At 40.1% G+C, this 20,981-nt stretch overlaps 1 protein-coding gene across 3 annotated transcripts in view; it reads right to left on the bottom strand.

Moving 5' to 3' along the window:
• The window catches only part of ADAMTSL1 (ADAMTS like 1), a 900,799-nt gene extending 891,155 nt beyond the window's left edge, over positions 1–9,644 (bottom strand). For all 3 annotated transcript variants that reach the window (XM_036331231.1, XM_036331234.1, XM_036331232.1), the window contains exon 1: positions 9,531–9,644. In XM_036331231.1, the coding sequence (XP_036187124.1) occupies positions 9,531–9,617 (87 nt within the window). In that variant the 5' untranslated portion in view covers positions 9,618–9,644. The remainder of the gene's footprint in view (positions 1–9,530) is intronic.
• Between the last annotated feature and the right edge of the window lie 11,337 nt (positions 9,645–20,981).

Below are 20,981 nucleotides of genomic sequence, written 5' to 3'. Positions count from 1 at the left end.
TGCCTCTGACCAGAGTCGAACCTGGGACCCTTCAGTCCGCAGGCTGAAGCTCTCTACCCACTGAGCAATACTGGCCAGGGCTGAGTCTATGAGTTTTTGTGTATTTTAAAAAGAAAATATGCTAGAAAAAAAATGGAATAATAACACTTCACCTGGCACACTGTAGCCATTACAATATGTTAATGCTGACCATTGAGTCTTTAAAATGTGATAGAAGATCATGAAAGGTTGCCAAAGTAGGATGTGAAAGTGAATTAGGGAATTATATAATAATCAAAGTCTAATGGTGAGTGATAAATCACATTAAAGGTATACTGTAAGGACTATGAAAGAGGGTGAAATTAGTAAAGGGGGTCAATTGAGTGATGGTGGATGAAAACTACAGCTTTGGTGGTAAGCACACTGCAGTGTATTCAGATGTTGAACTACAATATTGTGTACCTTAAACCTGTATCATGTTATAAACCAATGTTAACTCAGTTCAAAAGATAAAAACGACTTATGGAAATACTAGTAACTAACATGAAAAATCTCAAAGGATTAAAAACATTATCTAATATTAATAAAGACAAAGACAGAGTTGATTTTAGAGCACAGATGATTGCCAGGGATAGAGAAGGTCATCTAATAATGACAAAAGGGTCAATTCACCAAAAACATAATTCTAAATGTTTATGCATCCAATTACCGTCAAAATAAATAAAGCAAAAACTTCAAGGAACAACAGACAAATCCACAATGGTAAATGGAGATTGCAAGACCCCTCTCTCAATAATTGATACAGTAAGTATACAAAAATCTGTAAAGATACAGAATATTTTAATAATAACCTCAACCAACTTGTCTTAATTGACATTTACACAATACTCTACCCAATAACAAACTGACCAGAAAAATTTAGAAGACACAAATTTGTAAAAAATTTAATGCCTTTTAAATATACATAAGAACATTTATTATACCATATTCTGGGACATAAAGCAAATTTCATTAATTTAAAAGGATTCAAATTATATAAAATGAGTTCTCTGACCACACTGGAATTAAATTAGAAAAAGAATAACACAAAGACATATGGAAAATCTCCAGATTTTTAGAAACTAAACAACTCACTTCAAAATACAGAAGTAAAAGAGGAAGTCGGAGGGAAATAGTTTTTTTAACTAAAAAGAAAAAAAAATGAAAACACATTTTGATATGCCACTAAAACAGTGCGGAGGAAAAATTTGTCATTAGACACCTATATTTGAAAACATTAAATGTCTCATATCAATAACCTCAGCATTAATGAACTAGAAAAATAAGACCAAATGAAACATAAAATAGTAGGAAAAAGTAAATAAAGATGAAGAAAATAATAAAATAGAAAACAAATCAATAGAAAAAACCCATGAAACCAAAAGCTACTTCTTTGAGAAGATCCATAAAATTGATAAACCTCTAAGAAGATTGATCAGGAAAAATAATGAATAAATGAGTAAAACCAGGAATGATAGAGGTGATATTATATGTTTTCTATAATGAAAAAAATAATGAGGCATCATGAACTACTTTATGAAAATAAATTCAACAACTTAGACGACATAGACAAATTCATGAAAGACACAAACTACCAAAGCTAACTCAAAACAAAATAGATAACCTCAATAACTCTATATTTATTCAAGAATTTAAACTTATAGTTAAAAATCTTCACATGAAGCCAATTCAAAGTCTGGATGGCTTCCCCGATGAATTCTACCAAACATTTAATGAAGAAATCATTTACAAACTGTCCCAGAAAATTGAAAAAGAAGGAATAATTCACAACTTATTCTGTGAGGCCAGTATTACTCTGAAACTAAAACCAGACAAAGATATTGCAGAAAAAACTACAACCAATATCCTCCATAGACAAAGATGTAAAAATTCTAATCAAAACTTACCAAATTGAATCCAACAACGTAAAAAAAAAAAAAAAATAAAGGAATAATATATTACCACCAAATTGAGTTTATCTCAGGAATGCAAGGTGAGTTTAACATTTGAAAGTCAATCAATGTAATTCACCACATTAACACACTAAAATGAAAAACCATATGATAATTAGATTTAGAGAAAGCATTTGACAAAAGCCAACATCCATATTTTATAACAACTTTCAGCAAATAAAAATATAAAAAGAACATCCTCAAGGGCATCTACAGAAAACCTACACCTAACATCATACTTAATGGGGAAACATCAAATTATATTTTCCTAAGATCAGGAACAAGACAAGAATATCTATGCACACCACTTCTATTCAATCTTGTACTGCAGGTGCTAGCCAGTGTTATTAAACAAGGAAAAGAAATAAAAAGTATCCTGATTGGTAAAGAACTGTCTTTATTTGCATATGACATGATTGTATGTGTAGAAAATTGGTGGGGTATAGCAAAAAGCTACTGCAACTAATAAATGAGTTTAGTAAGCTTGAAGAAAATACAAACTTACAAAAATCAATTTTTTAAAAATACTAACAAGGATCAGAAACAAAATTTTTAAAATAGTGCCATTTTAAAAGAGCATCAAAAATATGAAATGCTTACCACTGGCTCTGACAAAATATGTAAGACCTGTACGGTGAAAACTACCAACTATTGTTTAGGGAAATTTAAAAAGACCTAAGCAGAGAGTTATATAATGTTCAGGAATTATGAAACAACATTAAGAGACTAATTCTCTCAAAATAAACCTATAGATTAAAACATTCCCAATTGAATTCCTGCACACATCTTTTTTAATTGGCAAACTGATTCTAAAACTCATAAGAGATAGCAAATCAATGTCCTGCAAACAACAGAATAAGTAGGAAGAATCACACTTCTTGAGATCAAGACTTCCTGTACAGCTATAGTGTTAATGATAGTGTGGTACTGGCATAGCAATAGACATACAAGGTAACTGGAATAGAATAGAGAATCCAAAAATAGACCCATACAGGTATGGCAACAGATTTTTAACAAAGGTACAAAGGCAATTCAATGGAGAAAGGACAGTCTTTTCAAAAAATGTGCTAGAACATTTGAATACCCATAGGCCAAAAAATGAACTTTGTTCCATATCAAGCACCACATACAAAAATTAACTGAAAATGAAACATAGACTAAAGGTAACACATAAAATTATAAAAGAGAAAATTTCTATGATCTAAGTTAGACAAATATTTCTTTAAAACAAGAGCAAACACATAATCTACCAAAAAAAAAAAAAACCCACACAACAATGAGGCAAATTCAACTTTATCAAAATTAAAAATTGCTGTTCATCCAAAACACTGTCAAGAAAATGAAAAGACAAGCCACATATTGGGAGAAAATATTTGCAAATGATACCCTCTGATAAAGACTTATAGCCAGAATATATAAAGAATTCTCAGGAACTCAATAATAAGAAAACAAATAACCCAATAAGAAATAGATAAAATATTTTAATACAAAATTTTGCCAAAGAATATATATGGATTCTACATAAATCCATGAAAAAATGCTCAACATAATTCATCATGAGGGAATTTCAAATTAACACCAGAACATGCTACTAGTATGCCTACTGGCATAGCTACAATAAAAGACTGACCTCACCAGGTGTTGGCAAGGATGCAGAAGAATTGGAAATCTCATCTACTGCCAGCAAGAATGTAAAATGGGCCACCTCACACCTGTTAGAGTAACTATTATCAATACGACAAGGAATAACTAGTATTGGAGAGGATGTGGAGAAAAGGGAGCCCTGACAGACTGCTGGCAGAAATGTAAATTTGGTGCAGCCACTATGAAAAACATTATGTAGAGAGGTTCCTTAAAAAATTTAAACTAGAGCTACCATATGACCCAGCAATCTCTCTTTTGGGTATCTACCTGAAAATTTTGGATACACTATTCGTAAAGATGTAAGTACCCCTGTGTTTATTGCAGCATTTTTCACAATAGCAAAGACATGGAAACAACCTAAGTGCCCTTTGATGGATGATTAAAGAAGATGTGGTACATATACTGGAATATACAATGGAATATGACTCAGCCATAAAAAAGATAAAATAGTGCCATTTGTGACAACGTGGGTGGATCTTGAGAGTATTATGCTAAGTTAAATAAATCAGAATAGAAAGAACAAGAACCATATGATTTCACTCATATATGGGATATAAAACAGGAAGCAACAAATGGACAAACAAAACAATTTTAAAAACTTATAGACACAAACAAAATGGTGGTTCCCAGAGAAAAGTGTGTGGGGGGAGTATGAAGAGGATACAGGGGTTTTAATACATGGTGATGGAAGGAGACTGTGCTTCAGTTGGTGAGCATACAATAGAGCAGGGGTCCTCAAACTACGGCCCGCGGGCCACATGCAAATACAAATACTGTATCTGTTCCCGTTTTGTTTTTTTACTTCAAAATAAGATATGTGCAGTGTGCATAGGAATTTGTTCAGTTTTTTTTAAAAAACTATAGTCCAGCCCTCCAACAGTCTGAGGGACAGTGAACTGGCCCCCTGTTTAAAATGTTTGAGGACCCCTGCAATAGAGTATACAGATGTCATATTATAAAGTTGTGCACCTGAGTATTATATATATATGTGTGTGTGTGTGTGTGTGTGTGTGTGTGTGTGTGTGTGTGTGTGTGTAGTTATTGAACAATGTTATCCCAATCAATTTAATAAAAAATAAAATAAAATGGTACAATCTTCTGAAAACTGACAGTTTCTTAAAAAGTGAAACATACACCAATGATTCAGCCATTCCATTCCTAGGCACTTACCTAAAATAAAACAAATGAAATGACACGTCCATATAGACTTGTATACAAATCCTCATAGCAATTTGATTTGTAATTACCAAAAACTGGAAACACACTGTGCACCACCAGGGGAATGCTGGTGGACAACAAACCATAGTGCATCCATAAAATGTAATACTCAGTAATAAAAAGGAATTAATTGATACATGCTAAAGCATGGATAATTCAAAATAATTATGCTGCATGAAAGAAAAACACATTTAAAATCTGGGGGTACTGCCCTAGCTGGTTTGGCTCAATGGATAGTGTGTCAGCCTGTGGACTGAAGGGGCCCAGGTTCGATTCTGGTCAAGGGCACATGCCCAGATTAAGGGCTCGATCCCCAGTACGGGGCATGCAGGAGGCAGCCGATCCATGATTCTCTCTCATCATGGATGTTTCTATCTCTCTCGCCCTGTCCCTTCCTTCTCTGAAATCAATAAAAATATTTTTTAAAAAAGGGGGCACCACCCAGGCTGGTTTGGTTCAGTGGATGGAGTGTCGACCTGCGGACTGAGGGGTCCCGGGTTTGATTCCGGTTGGGGGCATATGCCCGGGTTGCGAGCTCCAGCCCCAGCATGGGTGTGCAGGAGGCAGCCGGTCGATGGTTCTCTCTCATCACTGATGTTTCTATCTTTCTCTCCCTCTCCCTTCCTCTCAAATCAATAAAAAAAAAAAATTTTAAACAGGGGTACCCACTGTATGAGTCCATTTACACAAAATTCTAGAAGATATATTCATTTTTTGTGACAGAAAGTATATCGCTGTTTGCCTGGTGACATTCGGTGCCAGGAAAGGCAGGGAGGGATTGCAAATGGTAATAAGGAAACTGCAGTGATGATGTTGTGTGTACACATATGTCAGAACTTACCAAAGTGTATACTTTAAAGACGTGCGGTTTACTGTAAGTAAATTATACCTCAAAATAACATAAAACAACAACAAAAAGAAAAGACTGACTAGGGTAAGAAGTTGCTGTTTCCTTAAAAACCTTTATAATTTTTTTAACCATGCAAAATTATTATCATGTTAAAATTAAAAATAAAACAAGAGCAAGGACATACAAGAGGAATAACAACAGAAACAAGTCTTCTTTTCTTCAAAATTTTTAACTGAAAATCAGGTGCCCATAAAGGCACAAATTCTCTCCAGCCATCCTGGAACTATTTACTTCCTACTGAATTCCTAACAAGAATGCAATTATAACACATAGTAAATAAAAATATTCAACCTTAATGTTTGAATGAGCTATCACTGATATATCAACAAAAGAACATGAATTGCCATTAAGTGGTATTTTTAAGCAATAACAGTAGATTTGTGTTGATCTAGCCACGACCTTGTTTATTTTTACAGGGATTGCTATAGTTAGGTAGTAGGAATCATTAAATAGGTGATAACTGCTAGTGGTTAAAACCCCAATACTAGTCTACTTCCTTACCTGGAAGCAATTTGGGCAATAGGATGAGTTTGGGTTCAGCTGATGAACTGAAGGTGGTATCAGTAAAATAATCAGTTTCGCCGAAACCGGTTTGGCTCAGTGGATAGAGCGTCGGTCTGTGGACTGGGAGGTCCCGGGTTCGATTCCGGTCAAGGGCATGTACCTGGGTTGCAGGCACATCCCCAGTAGGAGATGTGCAGGAGGCAGCTGATCGATGTTTCTCTCTCATCGATGTTTCTAACTCTCTATCTCTCTCCCTTCCTCTCTTTAAAAAATCAATAAAATATATTTAAAAAAAATAATAATCAGTTTCATTAAGAACCTAATTAATGAGCTACCTTCAAGTTTCACAAGGAAAGAAAAGAATCTTGCAAGTTAGGAAGGTGATTCAGCCAGCACAAAAGCAGAAATTCAGTGAAAAGAAAGAAAAAAATGGTGGGATTTCCAAATAATTTTCATTTGCATTTAAATCATTCTTTGGACTTTTAGAGAATAAAGCTCAGGTGTAATTCAGTTTAGGGAGCCAGAAGCTCTTGAACATAGACCCTCCTTTTATTCTGGCATATATACACACACACAGACACAGACACACACACACACATATGCCTAAGGACCGAACAACTGGTCGCTATGATGTGCACTGACCACCAGGGGGCAGATGCTCAACACAGGAGCTGCCCCCTAGCAGTCAGTGCGCTCCCACAGCCAATCTCCCACGGCCCCCATTGCCAACCAGGCCGGGGGACCCCACCCATGCACGAATTGGTGCACTGGGCCTCTAGTATATTTATACGGTCTGATAACTCTGGTAGTCATGCCTTCATGGATGAGTGTTGATTTAAAACCTGTTTAAAGAATGTATAAATTCCAAACAATTTCAAATTATTTGGTATTGGCTATTGGTGATAGAACGATTTCTTGATATTATGTGCCCTCAAATTTCTGGTCTGTGTAATCACTGGTTAGACATAATGCCCATGTGGTTTTAAAATAAACTAAGCGAGGACCTTGGAAAGGGGTGCAAGGTCAGCTGCTTCTGAGCAACACCTGAGTAAATTAATTGTAAAGTGTTGCATTCTAACAGGAGACAGGACCATCTACCACTTCAAACTCTTTTCTATCCCTTCCCTGGCAAGTTTAGTCAGGCTCCTCACATGTGGACAGCAGCCCTGCCAAGAGGAGCTAGAAAAAGTCATTTGGAGTTAAATGAACCACTTCCAACGTAGGCTCGCGCACACGGGCACATGCACATACACATACACACACACACACACACACACACACACACATACACACACGTGCACACGCTCAAATCTGCTTTCATCATCTTCATCCAGAAGATAATTGGTTGACAAGCAGAGCAAGGAAGAACAGGTGTGTAATGCAGAAAAATCCTAAACATCTGAAAAGCACCAAATGACTTGAAATAGGTCTGAAAAGGCAGAGTGGGCAAGTAAAAAAAAAAAAAAAAAAACCAACAAAACAGACACACAAAAAACACACAAACCCATAAGTCTAAGAAACTCATTATGCATTTTGCTGGAATCAAATATTCTCAGATATTTTACCAAAATCTCAGGGGTAAGAATTTCTACCCCTGTGGATATTTGGAAACAGGACAAGGCATTCTGTCTTGATTTGGGTTAGATGTCAACCTGCCCAGGTGAGGAAATGGAGTTATGGGTCTTGACTACAATGACACAGCTAGTGAGGGACAGCGCAGGACTGGAAGCTCCGAGTTAAAGGTGCCCTCTGGAGCCTGTCTCTTAGGCCCTCTTTACTGTTCTCCTTCGAGTTTCCTTTTGGGATCATGGTTTTATAGAACAGATTTTTGCACAGTGTTTTTCAACCCAGCTGCTCCTCGAAATCACCTGGAGCTTTATAAATTCTGATACCCCATGCCCCCAAGGATTCTGATGCAATCTAGCTGGGGTGTGGCCCCAGCCAGGGAGTTCCAAGAGCTCCCACAGGCAATCCTAATTCTGCAGCCATGGAGCAAAGCATGTTGGGAATACAGCTTGCTGATAATTAAGGCACGTTTTTGCAATGCTTTTTTTAACACTCCAGTCTAAGCAGGTGTTCTCTGTTGAAAATTTCTGTCCCTTGGTTGGGTAGCTCTTGCTGGCCAGCCTGCCCTGGGCCGTTCTTAGCCATCATTCTTGGTCCTTGCTCATCCTCAGAAAGTGCACCACTCCAATCAAAGTGACCATTAAAATAAAGATCCAGAAACAAGCTTCTAAAGTTAAGTAAACGCAAGAGAAGGAAATCCCCCGATTTGGACAAGTCTCCATAAGCAAAACAGAGGAAAGGGAGGCTATCTGGCCATAATTCCGGCCAAGAGTATTTGGGCATTTTCCCAGAATTACCCAAGTAATACTGCGAAGAGCAAATTCATGTAGGCTAAATTATGTACAAACTGCCTAAATCGTGCGGTTTAAACAAAAGTTACCTGACTCTGGAAGCCTGGATGTCAAAGACACCACACGCATCCTGGGTTTGACTAACACCCGGCCCTTCCCTAAGCAGCTCCCTGCCGAGTCCTTCAGGAATAAACCGTGGCCAAGCTGACTGTGGATTAGACACTCTCCCAGGGCCCTTGGGTGCCGCCTCCGGGCCTGAGCCACCCACTCAGGAGAACTCCCCAAATCCTACACCCCTTCTGGCTCCAGAGACAGCCTAAGTAGGAGAATTCCAAGGGGGCGTGGTGAGGACGCGTCCTCCTGCACCCGCCAGAATCCGAGCGCCAGGGAGCCCACCTGGGCTGGCGTCCGCACCTCTTACCCCGCTCTGCTGCGACCCAGGGACGCGGGGGGCCCAGGGTGACGATGTCAGAAGTTCACCGGTCAAGGAAAGGACGGGTGTCCCAGCGCCCGAGCCTCCCAACGCGGCCTGAGCCTCCGCCACCAAGGAGAGCAGGGGCTCCGCGAAGGATCGTCCCGGAGGGGTGCGGGGTCTCGGGCTCCCCGGGAGAAGGCCGCACCCCGGCTCAGGCGCCGCCTCCTCGCCCCGACTCTGCCCAGCTGGAGGCAGGACCCGCGCGCGGCGGGAAGCCGGGGAAGGGCCCGGGAGGCTGGGCTGAGGCTCCGCGCGGACCTGACCCCGCCAGCCCCGGGCTCGCCGCGAGGGGCCGCCTTAGCCCCAAACCCGCGCCACCTGTCCCAGCTCGGGTAGCCGCGCGGTCTCGGGACAGATCCTCGCTGGGGAGAGCGCTCTCCGCAGCCGCGCAGACTAGAAAAAAAAAAAAATGCCGGGAGAGGGAGGAACGCCAAACGCGCAGAGCGCCCTACCTGTCCGGCGACAAATAGCAGCCACCAGGTGCTGCCGAAGATGCGGACCGCGAGCGCCGAGTGCCAGGGCGCAGCCGGGCGTGCCATGGTCCCCTCGCGGGAAAGAGGGGGCAGTCCCGGGCGAGACCCCTTCTCAGAAGCTGTAGCCGCGTCCCTCGCGGGCTGCGGAGGCCGGACGCCCGGGTGAGTCTGCGGGGCAGGGTGGCGCTGGCCCGCCGCGTCCTCTGAGCCGCCCTGTGGCCGCGGCGCCCGGCGGCTTTAAATGGGAGCGCGTGCGCTGGGGGTGGGGACCTTATTTGTGAATGTGCTGCTTGTCTTGGCTCGGGATGGTTCGCGCTCCAACCCCCACCCACCCCACCCCCAACACCCCCTCCGGCTCCTGCTCCTCCCCTCCCGGGTCAGCCCAGTGAAGGCGGGGAGCGCAGACACCCAGCCGCCGGGGCAGCGACCGCGGTGCGCCTTTCGGGGAGCCGGGCTACCTGCTGGCTTCTAGTTATTTATTCTTTTTAAAGGGAGGGTCCGGCGCTGCACGTCTTGCTCGTGTTTGGAATGCCATCCCGCCCGCCCTGCGTCAATACAGGATGAGAAGGGAAAGGTCTTCGGGACTCTGGCACTTTCAAGGGAACGAGTCCCCAGGGCCATTCCCTGTGCGTTTTGCCTGGAACTCGGAGCCCTGAAGCCACGGAAGGGCCCCCGAGGACTGGGGGGCGGGGGGGGGGGGGGGTAGGGGGAGGTTGGTGCGTGTGCGGAGAGGGTCCCTGATTAAGAAACTGGTGGCACAGCGGGGCAGAACTGAGCGTTACCCTGTGCTAGCCTGTCCCTGGGGACCCGTCCCCTGGGGACAGAGACAGATTTTCCTTTGGAGTTCATTTGTTTCGCAACCAGAGTTTAGGGAAAGAGGATTCGCTCTAGATCAGCGGGAACCCGAGACAGCTAAGTATGGATGCAATGACCCAGGAGCCAGTGTCACGCACAGGGAGCCCAAGAAATGAGTTCATGGAGACTGACTTCACTTGCTGTTTTCTTGTGTCAGTGGGTTTCTGGGGGCAAGCCAGGGTGCCCCTTCCCTGGGCGTGGGCCATGCTCTCATTACTTACACTTGAACTTTCAAGCTTTCTCCCTACCGGCAAATAAGCCTCCGTGCCCTTTTTCTTTGCCATTGGGATCCAGGCTCATTTCTTCCTGAAAACCTGGCGCTCCAGAGCCAGTTTCCCAAAGCATCTTTATAAGAAAGCAAATACCCCACCCTTCTTCCAGCGGCCTTCCAGGCCACTCCACCCCTCTGGAACCTTGGCAGGGAAGCAAGCAGAGGCGGGGAGCTGGCCCCACTTCAGTAAACTCCGTACGATAAGAGGATTCAGCGCAGCGCTGGTGAAATAACTTTTGTGAAGTTCCCACGTGCAAGCATTGGAGTGAGCCCAGCATAAAATGAAGACGCCGCCATACTCCCTAGCAACCATTCATTCAGTCCACATATTCCTAAAGCCAAGGGCTGTGTTTAAACGTTGCAGCCCAAGAATGACCTAGACCGAGGTGGATCCTGCCTGTTTCAGTTGCGTAAACAGACCAGACACAAACTGTCTGCTGACAGTGAGAGGCATGGCCAGGGCAGAAGTGCCTTTAGGAAATGAATGCATATGTGCCAGCAGCGGCATGTGTGTTCAGAATAGGGGGGTTTTGTTCTTGTATGTGGCAAAGGAGCTGCTTCTCAGAATTCATCTATTTACTCATTATGTGCATATTTTTTGCATTGCCAAGATATAAACAAAAACAAACAAACAAAAAATAGAAGCAGACAAAAAAAAGTCTTCCTTTGATCTTAAGAGTCCCAGAAAATAAAAATTGGAAAGTCAAAATCTTTAGAGATTTTTTTCAAGGGGTTTTTAGGCCAGTCTTTCCATATGAATTGGTAAAGAAGAAAGGCTAAGATATTAAAAAGCAAACAAAAAATACAAACAAAAACCACAGGAGCTGGACATAGGAAAGAGTTCCTAGGGAGGGTTGCAGATGGCTTGTCTTGCTAGGACATTTGAGCCACAACATTGATCAACAAAAGCAATACTGGGCTTGGTGGGTGGTGGGCCTAAATGGTGGGGTGGGAGAAGGTAAAGCACCACGCTGGAAGAAAGGACCCCCATCACATCGGTGTGCCAGGTGTCAGTGCTAGGCAATATTAACTGAATTAAATCTTCAAACAACCCTCAAATAGGTGCAAATCACAGATCACCCCAACAGGGCAGGTAAGTGTCACCACAGCATAATTTTCACCAGCCTTAAGTGGGCTCTCAACACTGCCTGTCAATCTCCCTGGTCCACTTGAGAATCCTGAGGCTCAAGGGCTATACTCCCAAAACTGGAATAAGACCCAGGTGGGGAACAGAGTAACAGAATTTCAGGATTGAAAGGGAACTCTAGCCCAACCACATACTCCAAACCTTTAAGACCTTTTCCATCTCTCATTCAATAGCCACATTTTAGTTTACAGATGGGTGAAGAAACTACGTCCCAGGAGCATTACCTGACTTGCCCAATGTCTCACACTTTAAGAGGCAGATTGATTGATTTCTGCCTCAATGTGGTGTGGAAGGAGTGAGCTTCTCTTCTTTGAACAATCAGTTAACAGAAGTAAACAAGAATGTAAGGCTTAGTTAAGTGGAGGGTAAAAAGGGAGGTGAGAGCCCTAACTGAGGAAGACCAGCTAAGAAGATGCTGCTGTAAACCAGCCAGGTGATGACAGTTCCATTACTGGAGATGGTCTCCAGCAACTGGAGAAGTGGGTGCTGGGAAAACCAGAGAGAGGGAAGAAAGCATTATTTGTTCTGTAAAATATGGGCAGATGGCACCGCCTCAGAGCATCTTCTTTCCACAGGTCCAGCTCCAGATCCTTGTGTCTGGCATCAGATTCAAATGTTAGCAAATTGTCTGGTTTTGTTGGTTATTCATTGTTTGCTTACAAATCTACAGAGTCTTAAACTAATTTCCAAATAATATACATCACTGAGAGTTTAAGAACTAAATGAATGAGGTGAAAGAAAGTATTGTCATTATCCACTGAAGATCAAGTTTCCTTGATGCTGCAAAAAATATAGGGAGGATGCTTTAAAACAGATGGTTTTACTTAACAGCTTCATGACCTCACGGTGACACAAGGACTAAGAAATGTCACATTCCTCAGGTACTAGGATCCACATGGAGTTTCAAAAGAGCCCAACAACTACAGATGGCTCTTCATCTCACCCCAGTCCCCGTCTTGCCAAAGCCTCTGCTTTGGGCCACAAGCCCTTTCATCTGAGACTGACATCAGGAGTCAGACCTATGAAAGAATCGTTCAATTGACACATTAAAATACATCATTGAGACTAACTCTAACTGTTGGTCATGGTGGCACTTCTACTCCATTGACTGCTCACTCTTCCTGTCCCTTTTTATCCAGAATGTTTTGGGTTCTTCTTTCAGAAAGCATCATTTCAAAAACACTTGTTCCAATACCCTACACTCCCTTGTGCCTTGATCTATTCTTGACACTTCAACTCAAAACAAGTATCTGCTTTCTCAGTGCCTACCCTACAGGAGCCAAACACTGCGGGGGGGGGGGGGGGCACACAAGTGTCAGATAAGTGTTACCATAGCTTAATTTTCACCACCCTTAAGTTGGCTTTCAACACTGCCCATCAATCTCCCTGGTCCATTCACTCATCTTGATGTTGACCCTCTAGCAGGGGTAGGGAACATCTGGCCCGAGGGACATATAAGGCCCACAAAATCATTTGATCTGGCCCTGCCAAGTCATTCGGAGTGAGTTAATTAAACGTTGGACCAAATGTAGCAGGCTAATTTTTAAGTTGATAATTTTTGTCTGGCCTGTGAATGATGTTATAAGTATCCAAATGGCCCTTGGCAAAAAGTAGGTTCCCCACCTTCTGCACTTTCTCCAAACCTGCAGCTCCTCCGTTCCTCACTTCCCCTTCAACAGATATTCAGAACTCTGCCTTTCAGAGAAAACCTATTAAGCTAAATGAGAACAACTACAACTTTACCTTTTCCATCAAATCTACTTATATCCTCAGCCATCCTGCTCTTTTGTTTTCTAAGGCCAGTCCCTCCACATGCTCTGAATCTAATCTCCTCTTGCTTTCTTCAACTACTTAGAAAACTTACTACCATTTTCCCTTCTCTCTGCTGTATGGTCCACAACTCCCTGTAAACTCTATCCTATCTTTCAATATTCAAACATGCTCTGGCCTCCCCATGTATAAACAAAGAAATGAATATTTCTCCTTCAACCACTTACAACTTCTTTCCTTCACAAGCATAATTCTTGAAGGTGTATCTATACTCCGTATTACCTTCCTCCCTTCCTGATTAACCCTCAACACATTCAACTCAGAATTTGGCCACCACCACTCTCCAGAAATAGAACCTACTACCCCCAGTCACCAGTTACCCCTACGCTGTCATGTCCAATAAACATTGGTGGGTCCTCTTACTTGTCCCACCGAGCAAAACCATGTGTCATTGTCAATCACTCCTTCCTTTTTGGATGCTTCTCAGACACTGGCCTGCTACTCTCAGGAACACTACTCTTACACATGCCATCCTCTTCCTTCCCAATCCCCTGATCTAGTTAACTACTGAGCTGTCCCATATCTGGGTTGGATTCCTTATTATATGCATTTATGTATCTGTATTATTTTCCTTCCAAAAACTGACTCTAATTAATAATCATATTTTTTATTAATGTGATTGATTCACCAAAATGTCTTTCCCTATCCCACTAGGTTGTAAATTCTATAGGGGCAGTTCACCATTGTGGATTTAATGCCTGCCCAGACCAAATGCCCAGCACATCATGTTTGACAAAATAAAAATTTGTTGAATTAATAAATGGATGAATTTGTACCATACTCCATATCTTTCTGTGAGCCAATCCGGACACTTAACCATCAAGTAAACCATCAAGTAAAAACTGCAAGCTCTTTGGGGACAGACGTTATATGTTATTGACTTTCATCCCAGTTCTACAAATGCCCTAGGAACATAGAAGTTACTAACAATAAAAAATGACTGGCTGACCATTTAAATGAATAGACAGAATCCACTAACAGAATCGGAAACTCCTTAATCATGTAAATTCCTAGCCAAACTTCAAGTAAAAATTCATAAGTCATATAATTATTGAACAGATAAAACATTACACTACCCCTTCCTTCTTCTAAAAAAATATAATGAAGTTTGGTATAGGACCGATTATGTTCCTTATTATCACCTTGAAGTTTCCCCAACAAGGAGAAATCAAAAAGTAAATAACATAGATAATATATACGGAACATCCACCACAATACAAGTTATCTTTTTCCCTAAATACTTAGAAACAAGAGGAAGGGGGAGGTGCACATTCTGTTATACAGAGTTAAGATTTATCTAAATTAGTTCTAGTTAGTATGTCGTGTACATTATAAAATGTCCAGCAAGAAAGGCACTTTCTGATAACTGGCTCACATCCTGCTTCATTCTCCTGTTGGTCTTTAACTAGCTAGAAATGCCCTTCTTGTCAGCCTTTATTTGCCTCGGTAGACAAGCAAAACACTGAGCAAAGCTGTTCAGTCAAGCAAAAGGTTCGTTTTGGACAAGCTGAATATCACAAAATCTGTTCAAAGAAAATATACATACCTGAATTATACAGTTAAAAGTCTCCTCGCTTGAGTGAAGCTGTTTCAACAGTATTCCAGTCCATAGGGACGTGTGGCTTCGACTATTACAAACTGTTAAATTATGTGCATAATAAAAATGATAGGAAACATAAAGTAGTATTACATCTCACAGAAATGACTCAAAGCCATATTTCCAGAAAGCAAACCCTGGAAGTCCACGGTTTCACTTATTCCCTGCCCTGATTTAATCTCTGTCTTAATTTTGTCTTTCCTGTGAACATTCAGATTTTTTACTTAGTTTCAGCTACTGTGTTTCTGGGTTTTTAAATTATGACCATTAAGACTAGTTGAAACTGAATGGACAGAGGTCTATAAATTGACATTGAGATCAAAATATTTAAAGTTACCTCTTTCCTTCTAAGGGGAAAACTCAGTGTCTCATGAGGGTTGTAACTTATCAGCAGACTTATCTTTCCATTCTATAACACTGAGTTACTGAGGAGTGCTTGAGGTCACGCTGATTTCCTGGCATCCATCTAACTGCATTCATGATAGTGTGTTAGTAATGTGCATACTTAATCTCTTGATGTTGGCTTGCGGGAGTCTCAAATATAAAATGTGACAGCATTTGTTTTTCTTACCACATAAAAAATGACATCACAAGCTGTTAAGAGGTTAAACCATATATTATGGCTTCATTTCAGAGTCACCGTTTGCGTCATATGACTGCCCAACAGGGACCGAAACTAACACACTTAACATTCCTGAGTCTAATAACATATATGAGCTCCTCCGGGTGAGGCCCATTGGGTGTGGTTTTATCACACAGAAAATCTTATATAATAATAACCTTTTCAAAAAATTGTCGTTCTTTCTCCATGTGTTGAAGGATTTGTCCAAATAATACAGCAAAGGACAACAGAGATTATAAAGGAATCAAAAAATTACACTTAGAAACAGACATATTAATTCCATTCATCTTCTCTGGGGACCTCAGAAACTGTTTACCTGAACTTGGCAACAATTTTTTCATAAGTCAATTAGTCTGTCAACAATAATATTCAGTTTCCATTTTGTTCTAGCCATTATGAAAATATATAAAAAAAGAAAAATATGATCCCTATTCTCACAAAATGCACAATTAAGTTCTGCAAGATGCATTTATGAAAGAAATTTATATCTCTGTTATTTCATAAGCCCTTTGAAACCTTGGTATCTCGTTATAGACATTTTTCTATCCCCACCACCTGCCACACAGGAGGTGCTCAATAATGTTTGATGAACTGCATTGAACACATTCTAATGCAAACCACGTTGATGAGCACTATGAGAAGCAAACACTGATTCTGTACTGATAACTAGCTTCCTACGGCCCTTATCAAAGTATTTCAATGATCAGAATCCTTATTTCTCTAAAGTGCTGATTTGGCAGGCTCTGAAATATAATTTATTATACAGAAAGTACTTGTGGCTTAGTAGGTAATTCTCAGTTTTCAATATTTTATTATAGGAGTTTGTTCTCACATAAAATAATGCCATTTGGAATCCAAGTATGTTATGTGTTAGGGTATGTTTTGTTTCATTACATCGTCATCCAGTCATGCTCTCTCTGCCCCCAGGCGCTGTAGGCATTCTAGAAAGTTGGCAGATGAAGTACAGTACTTATCCTGTACTCAGCATCTTAGGTTCCCTGTGTTACAGAACCTCCAAAATAAGTCTCGAGAGCTGGGTTTCTATGTCTTATAAAATCACTTTAGCAAACACAAAAAAAGCAAAGTACTGTCGCCTATGTGCTAAACAACATTCCACTCTGCTATTGTTGCTTATAACTGGACATCAAGAGTTTCTGCCTTTCATAATCACCAGAAAGCAGACCCCTTTCTCTGGGACTAAGTTACCATCCTCAGTTTCCCTAGAGGCACCGATAGAAGGCAGCGGTGTAAGTTATAACTCCATTCAGTTCATTCTGGAAGAAATATCAATGTATATATGGACACAATTCCTTTCAGTTCACTAGAAAAATTGAAAAATCAACACTGAGTGTCTGGATAGCTCTGGAAAATCATACAATGAAAATAAACACATGGGAACACAGAATTCTGTTTGCTTCTCCTTAATGACTTAGTAGAAACAATTCCTTATAGAAACAGAATCAAAACAAATTGTGATATAAAGCATGATTTGAAAGCAATTGTTACTTTGGACCCCCAATCAATGGCTGATTTTTTTTTAACCAGTTCTATTGCTCAATGTATTCATATATGTTGTCCTTCCTGTTCTGAGATACAACTATCTACTGGGAAGAATGTAAACAAAGTTTGAAGAATGACTTACAGGGACTTTCAAAAACCATGTACTAGCAAATAAATGAAATTCAACCAAATCAACAAGACTTTTGGCAATAATAAAATGAACATATTTTAAAAGAAACTGCTGAGTTTTTTTATAACATTAAATGAACTAAAGCTTGTAGAAAGTGCTTTGTAAATTGTGAAGCACTATTAAAAGCACTTTCATTCTTTATTTAGTGGTGCATGCTATGTTCCAGAAGAATTTAAGGCAGCTTATTAAGATAGATGTTTAAAAAGAAATCAAAATTTCTCACTAAAACTTAGGTGAGAACAGTAACATTCCCTGGGAGTAAGGGCCAGGGAGGGATCATCGGGATATTTCAGGTTCTACTTTGCTTTTCAACATTGTTTGAGTGTTGCTGCTTGGAACATGAATTGACTTCATAATTGAATTAAATGATAAAGACATTTCCATTTGGAGAAAAAATTGGATGAGAAAGAAAAACAAGGATATGGCTTTAAAATGGAGCCAGGGATGAAGTTAATACAAATGTACATCCCATATAGAGCTATAGTCACAGATTTGGCTCTCGGCTTTCAAGCAGTCATGAAACCTGATAAATTACAGTGCCCATATGTCGGGGGTGTGGGCAGGGGAGGAATCAGACTAGTTGCATAGACAAAATACTACAGGCCTTGAGAAAATGACATATACACTTAAGTTTATTAGCACATAGTTATTAGAATAGAAAATGATACAGTAATATAATGAATAAAGAAACTATAATTGTGATTCAGAGTGTTCACCTCTTATAGCAATATTTTTTGAAATTTGCTACAAGATTCAAAAACTTTGCTGCATGTATTCTTCTTCTTTAAACTGTATATTTAAACTTTTCAAAGGTAAGACAATACATTAAAAGGGATACAGGAAGAAATTCAGAATTGAAATTTGGAGTAGATAAGTTAAATAAGATATATAAATTGTTACTTCATCGAGGGACAGGTAATGGAAGGGAGGGAGAGGCAAGTCCTAGGACTTCATATGGGATTTCCACTGTGTTCAGCGCTAGAGGGACATTATGGGGATCCTACAGCTAGATGAAGAGATGGCTAATTGTAACTGCTATAACAGATAGAGCCTCAAATTTCAACATAAGAGCTGTTTAAGATAAATAGGTAATCTCTATTTAATAACATGGTGGCTAGGATATGTGAACAATCTTTTCAGAAGGTCAAGGGAACTTTTAGAAAACTAAAGATTGTTATAAAGAGCAAGGGATGATGTCATTTAAAGTTAAAAGGTTGAAATAGTCCTAAATTAACAACAGCCTAAGGGAGATTCTCAAGGAACCATTATTTGACCTTCACTGCCCCCAAGACAAGTCAGGCATCTTCCCAGATAATCCCACTCAATGTACACTTCCCCTCCTCCGCCAGCCACGTCATATGCCCATCATACACTACAGACAGTCCTCGGGTTACATTGGGCTCGACGCACGTCGTTTTGTGGTTACGTTGCCATCTCCCATTTATTTATAAAGGTCCGTCATTTCGACGTATGTACATATGTGCTTTATGGTTTTTATTTATTTACCACAAGTAAAGGTCAGGAATTATCTTTTTACATTTTTTTACTGTTTCACTTCATTACTGCTGTGTGTGTGCTCCATGTGAGTGATGTAGGTGCTTACGTAGGTGGGTTCCGACTTACGGCGAAAATCGCATTACGTGGCACCATAGGAACAGATCTCCGACGTAACCTGAGGACCTACTGTATATTGTAATTGTTTGATTTCTTCTTTCACTCGCAACTAGGCTATAAGCCCCCAAGAAAGCAAGAATTGTAGCTTCTCACACTTGCATCCCCAGAGCTCAGCACAGTGCCTGACACATAGTAGGTGCTTATTCATATTCAATGAAGCAGAGATGGAGAGAAAGAGAAATAGAGAGGAAAAGCACAAGAACTCAGAAAGTTCTTAAACCTTAGAAGGAAAAGACTAGCTATAGTCTTTTAGTTGTATAAGAAAGTAAATTAATTAGAAAGTAAATGACAGAAATGGGACAAGTTTAAATTTTTCATTTAAGTGCCTGAAGATTGGGGGAGGAGGGAGAACAGACTAGATTTCATTTTTGCTTTTAAGCTTTTCTATGACATGCCATTATGTGAAAATAACTTTAAAATATAGTGAAGGAACATATTAGAATGAAACTGCCAATCTTTATTTAATATATAAAAACTTTACTTTAGGAGTAAATGCTACTTGTGTCTGAGTCCATCCTCTTTCAAAAGGGTAAGAAAAGAAAATTGTGAGCAAATATGCAGAGCAAACAGCACCTTGTGAAACATTTGTGCCTCAGATACTGCTACTTAGAGGACATGAATGCATTCACCGGGCTGCATGTGCAAGTTACAGTGTTGGCTGTGCAAACAAGGGCGCATTACTTTAGTCATTGATGGAGCCATTTTTGGAATCTTTTCAAAGTCTAAACAGTCTTATCAGAGAGTATAAATCTCCTTACTAACAGTCATCTTAAGTGAATTCTAGACTTATTTGAGAAAATAAGGTATGAGGCTTACAGGGATCCTTATAAAGGGGGAAAAGTTGTAAATTATTTCAGGAATTTGTTCATTTATGCAACAGTTGCACTTTCCTAAATATTTCCTCATGCATTTGAACAGAATTCCACTTCTTTCTAAACTCAGTCCTTAAGACTGCAAGCAAAATTCATACACAAACTGAGCAAAATCTCCAAAGAGATGACTATTAATTATAATCCACATCATACTGACATCACATATATTCAAAACTTCAGCCTTTATTGACCTTGATAAAGGCAATGCTTATATTATTTTAATAGACAATATACTTACATTTAGGATGCCGTTTTACTTAGCATGGACTGATACAAGTTTCACAGAAATATAAATACATTTGGCAACTGTACATTTACATTTCTGTAAGTTACTTTAATTAATTTACTCTATCTCAAATTTTATGAGATAATATATTTCATGCTACTGCTCTTCTAATTTTATAACAAATAATCTCACGTTCCAAATTACTTTCAATGAACTATTTTTCCCTCTGAATTTTTGTACCCTTGAAACTCTAACACGAAAGAAGAACCCTAACTGATCTCAGTAGTGAACTTGGATTGACTGTGCAGTTGATGGATGGATGATCAATGATACTTGCTTCTGCTCCTGTTCAAGTGAAGAACCCTTTCTGTCAGGGTGGGGATTTGGGAAAATGTTGGAATCAATGACTAAGATAAAAGTTCTGAGTTATTAGAAGATTTACATCAGCCAGTTCCCTTATAATCAGGGACAATTAAAAGTTCTCTATTACACTGCTTAGGGGAATGCACACTGGTGCAGCCACTATAGGAGATAGTATGGAGTTTCCACAAAATATTAAAAATGGAACTCCCATTTGACCCAGTGATCTCACTTCTAGGACTATATCCTAAGAAATCAGAAACACCAATCAGAAAGAATGTATGCA

The sequence above is a fragment of the Myotis myotis genome, unplaced genomic scaffold, assembly GCF_014108235.1.
Source record: "Myotis myotis isolate mMyoMyo1 unplaced genomic scaffold, mMyoMyo1.p scaffold_m19_p_12, whole genome shotgun sequence".
Lineage (NCBI taxonomy): Eukaryota > Metazoa > Chordata > Mammalia > Chiroptera > Vespertilionidae > Myotis > Myotis myotis.
Note: the sequence above shows the minus strand (reverse complement) of the source record. Positions and strands in the feature narration are given on the sequence as shown.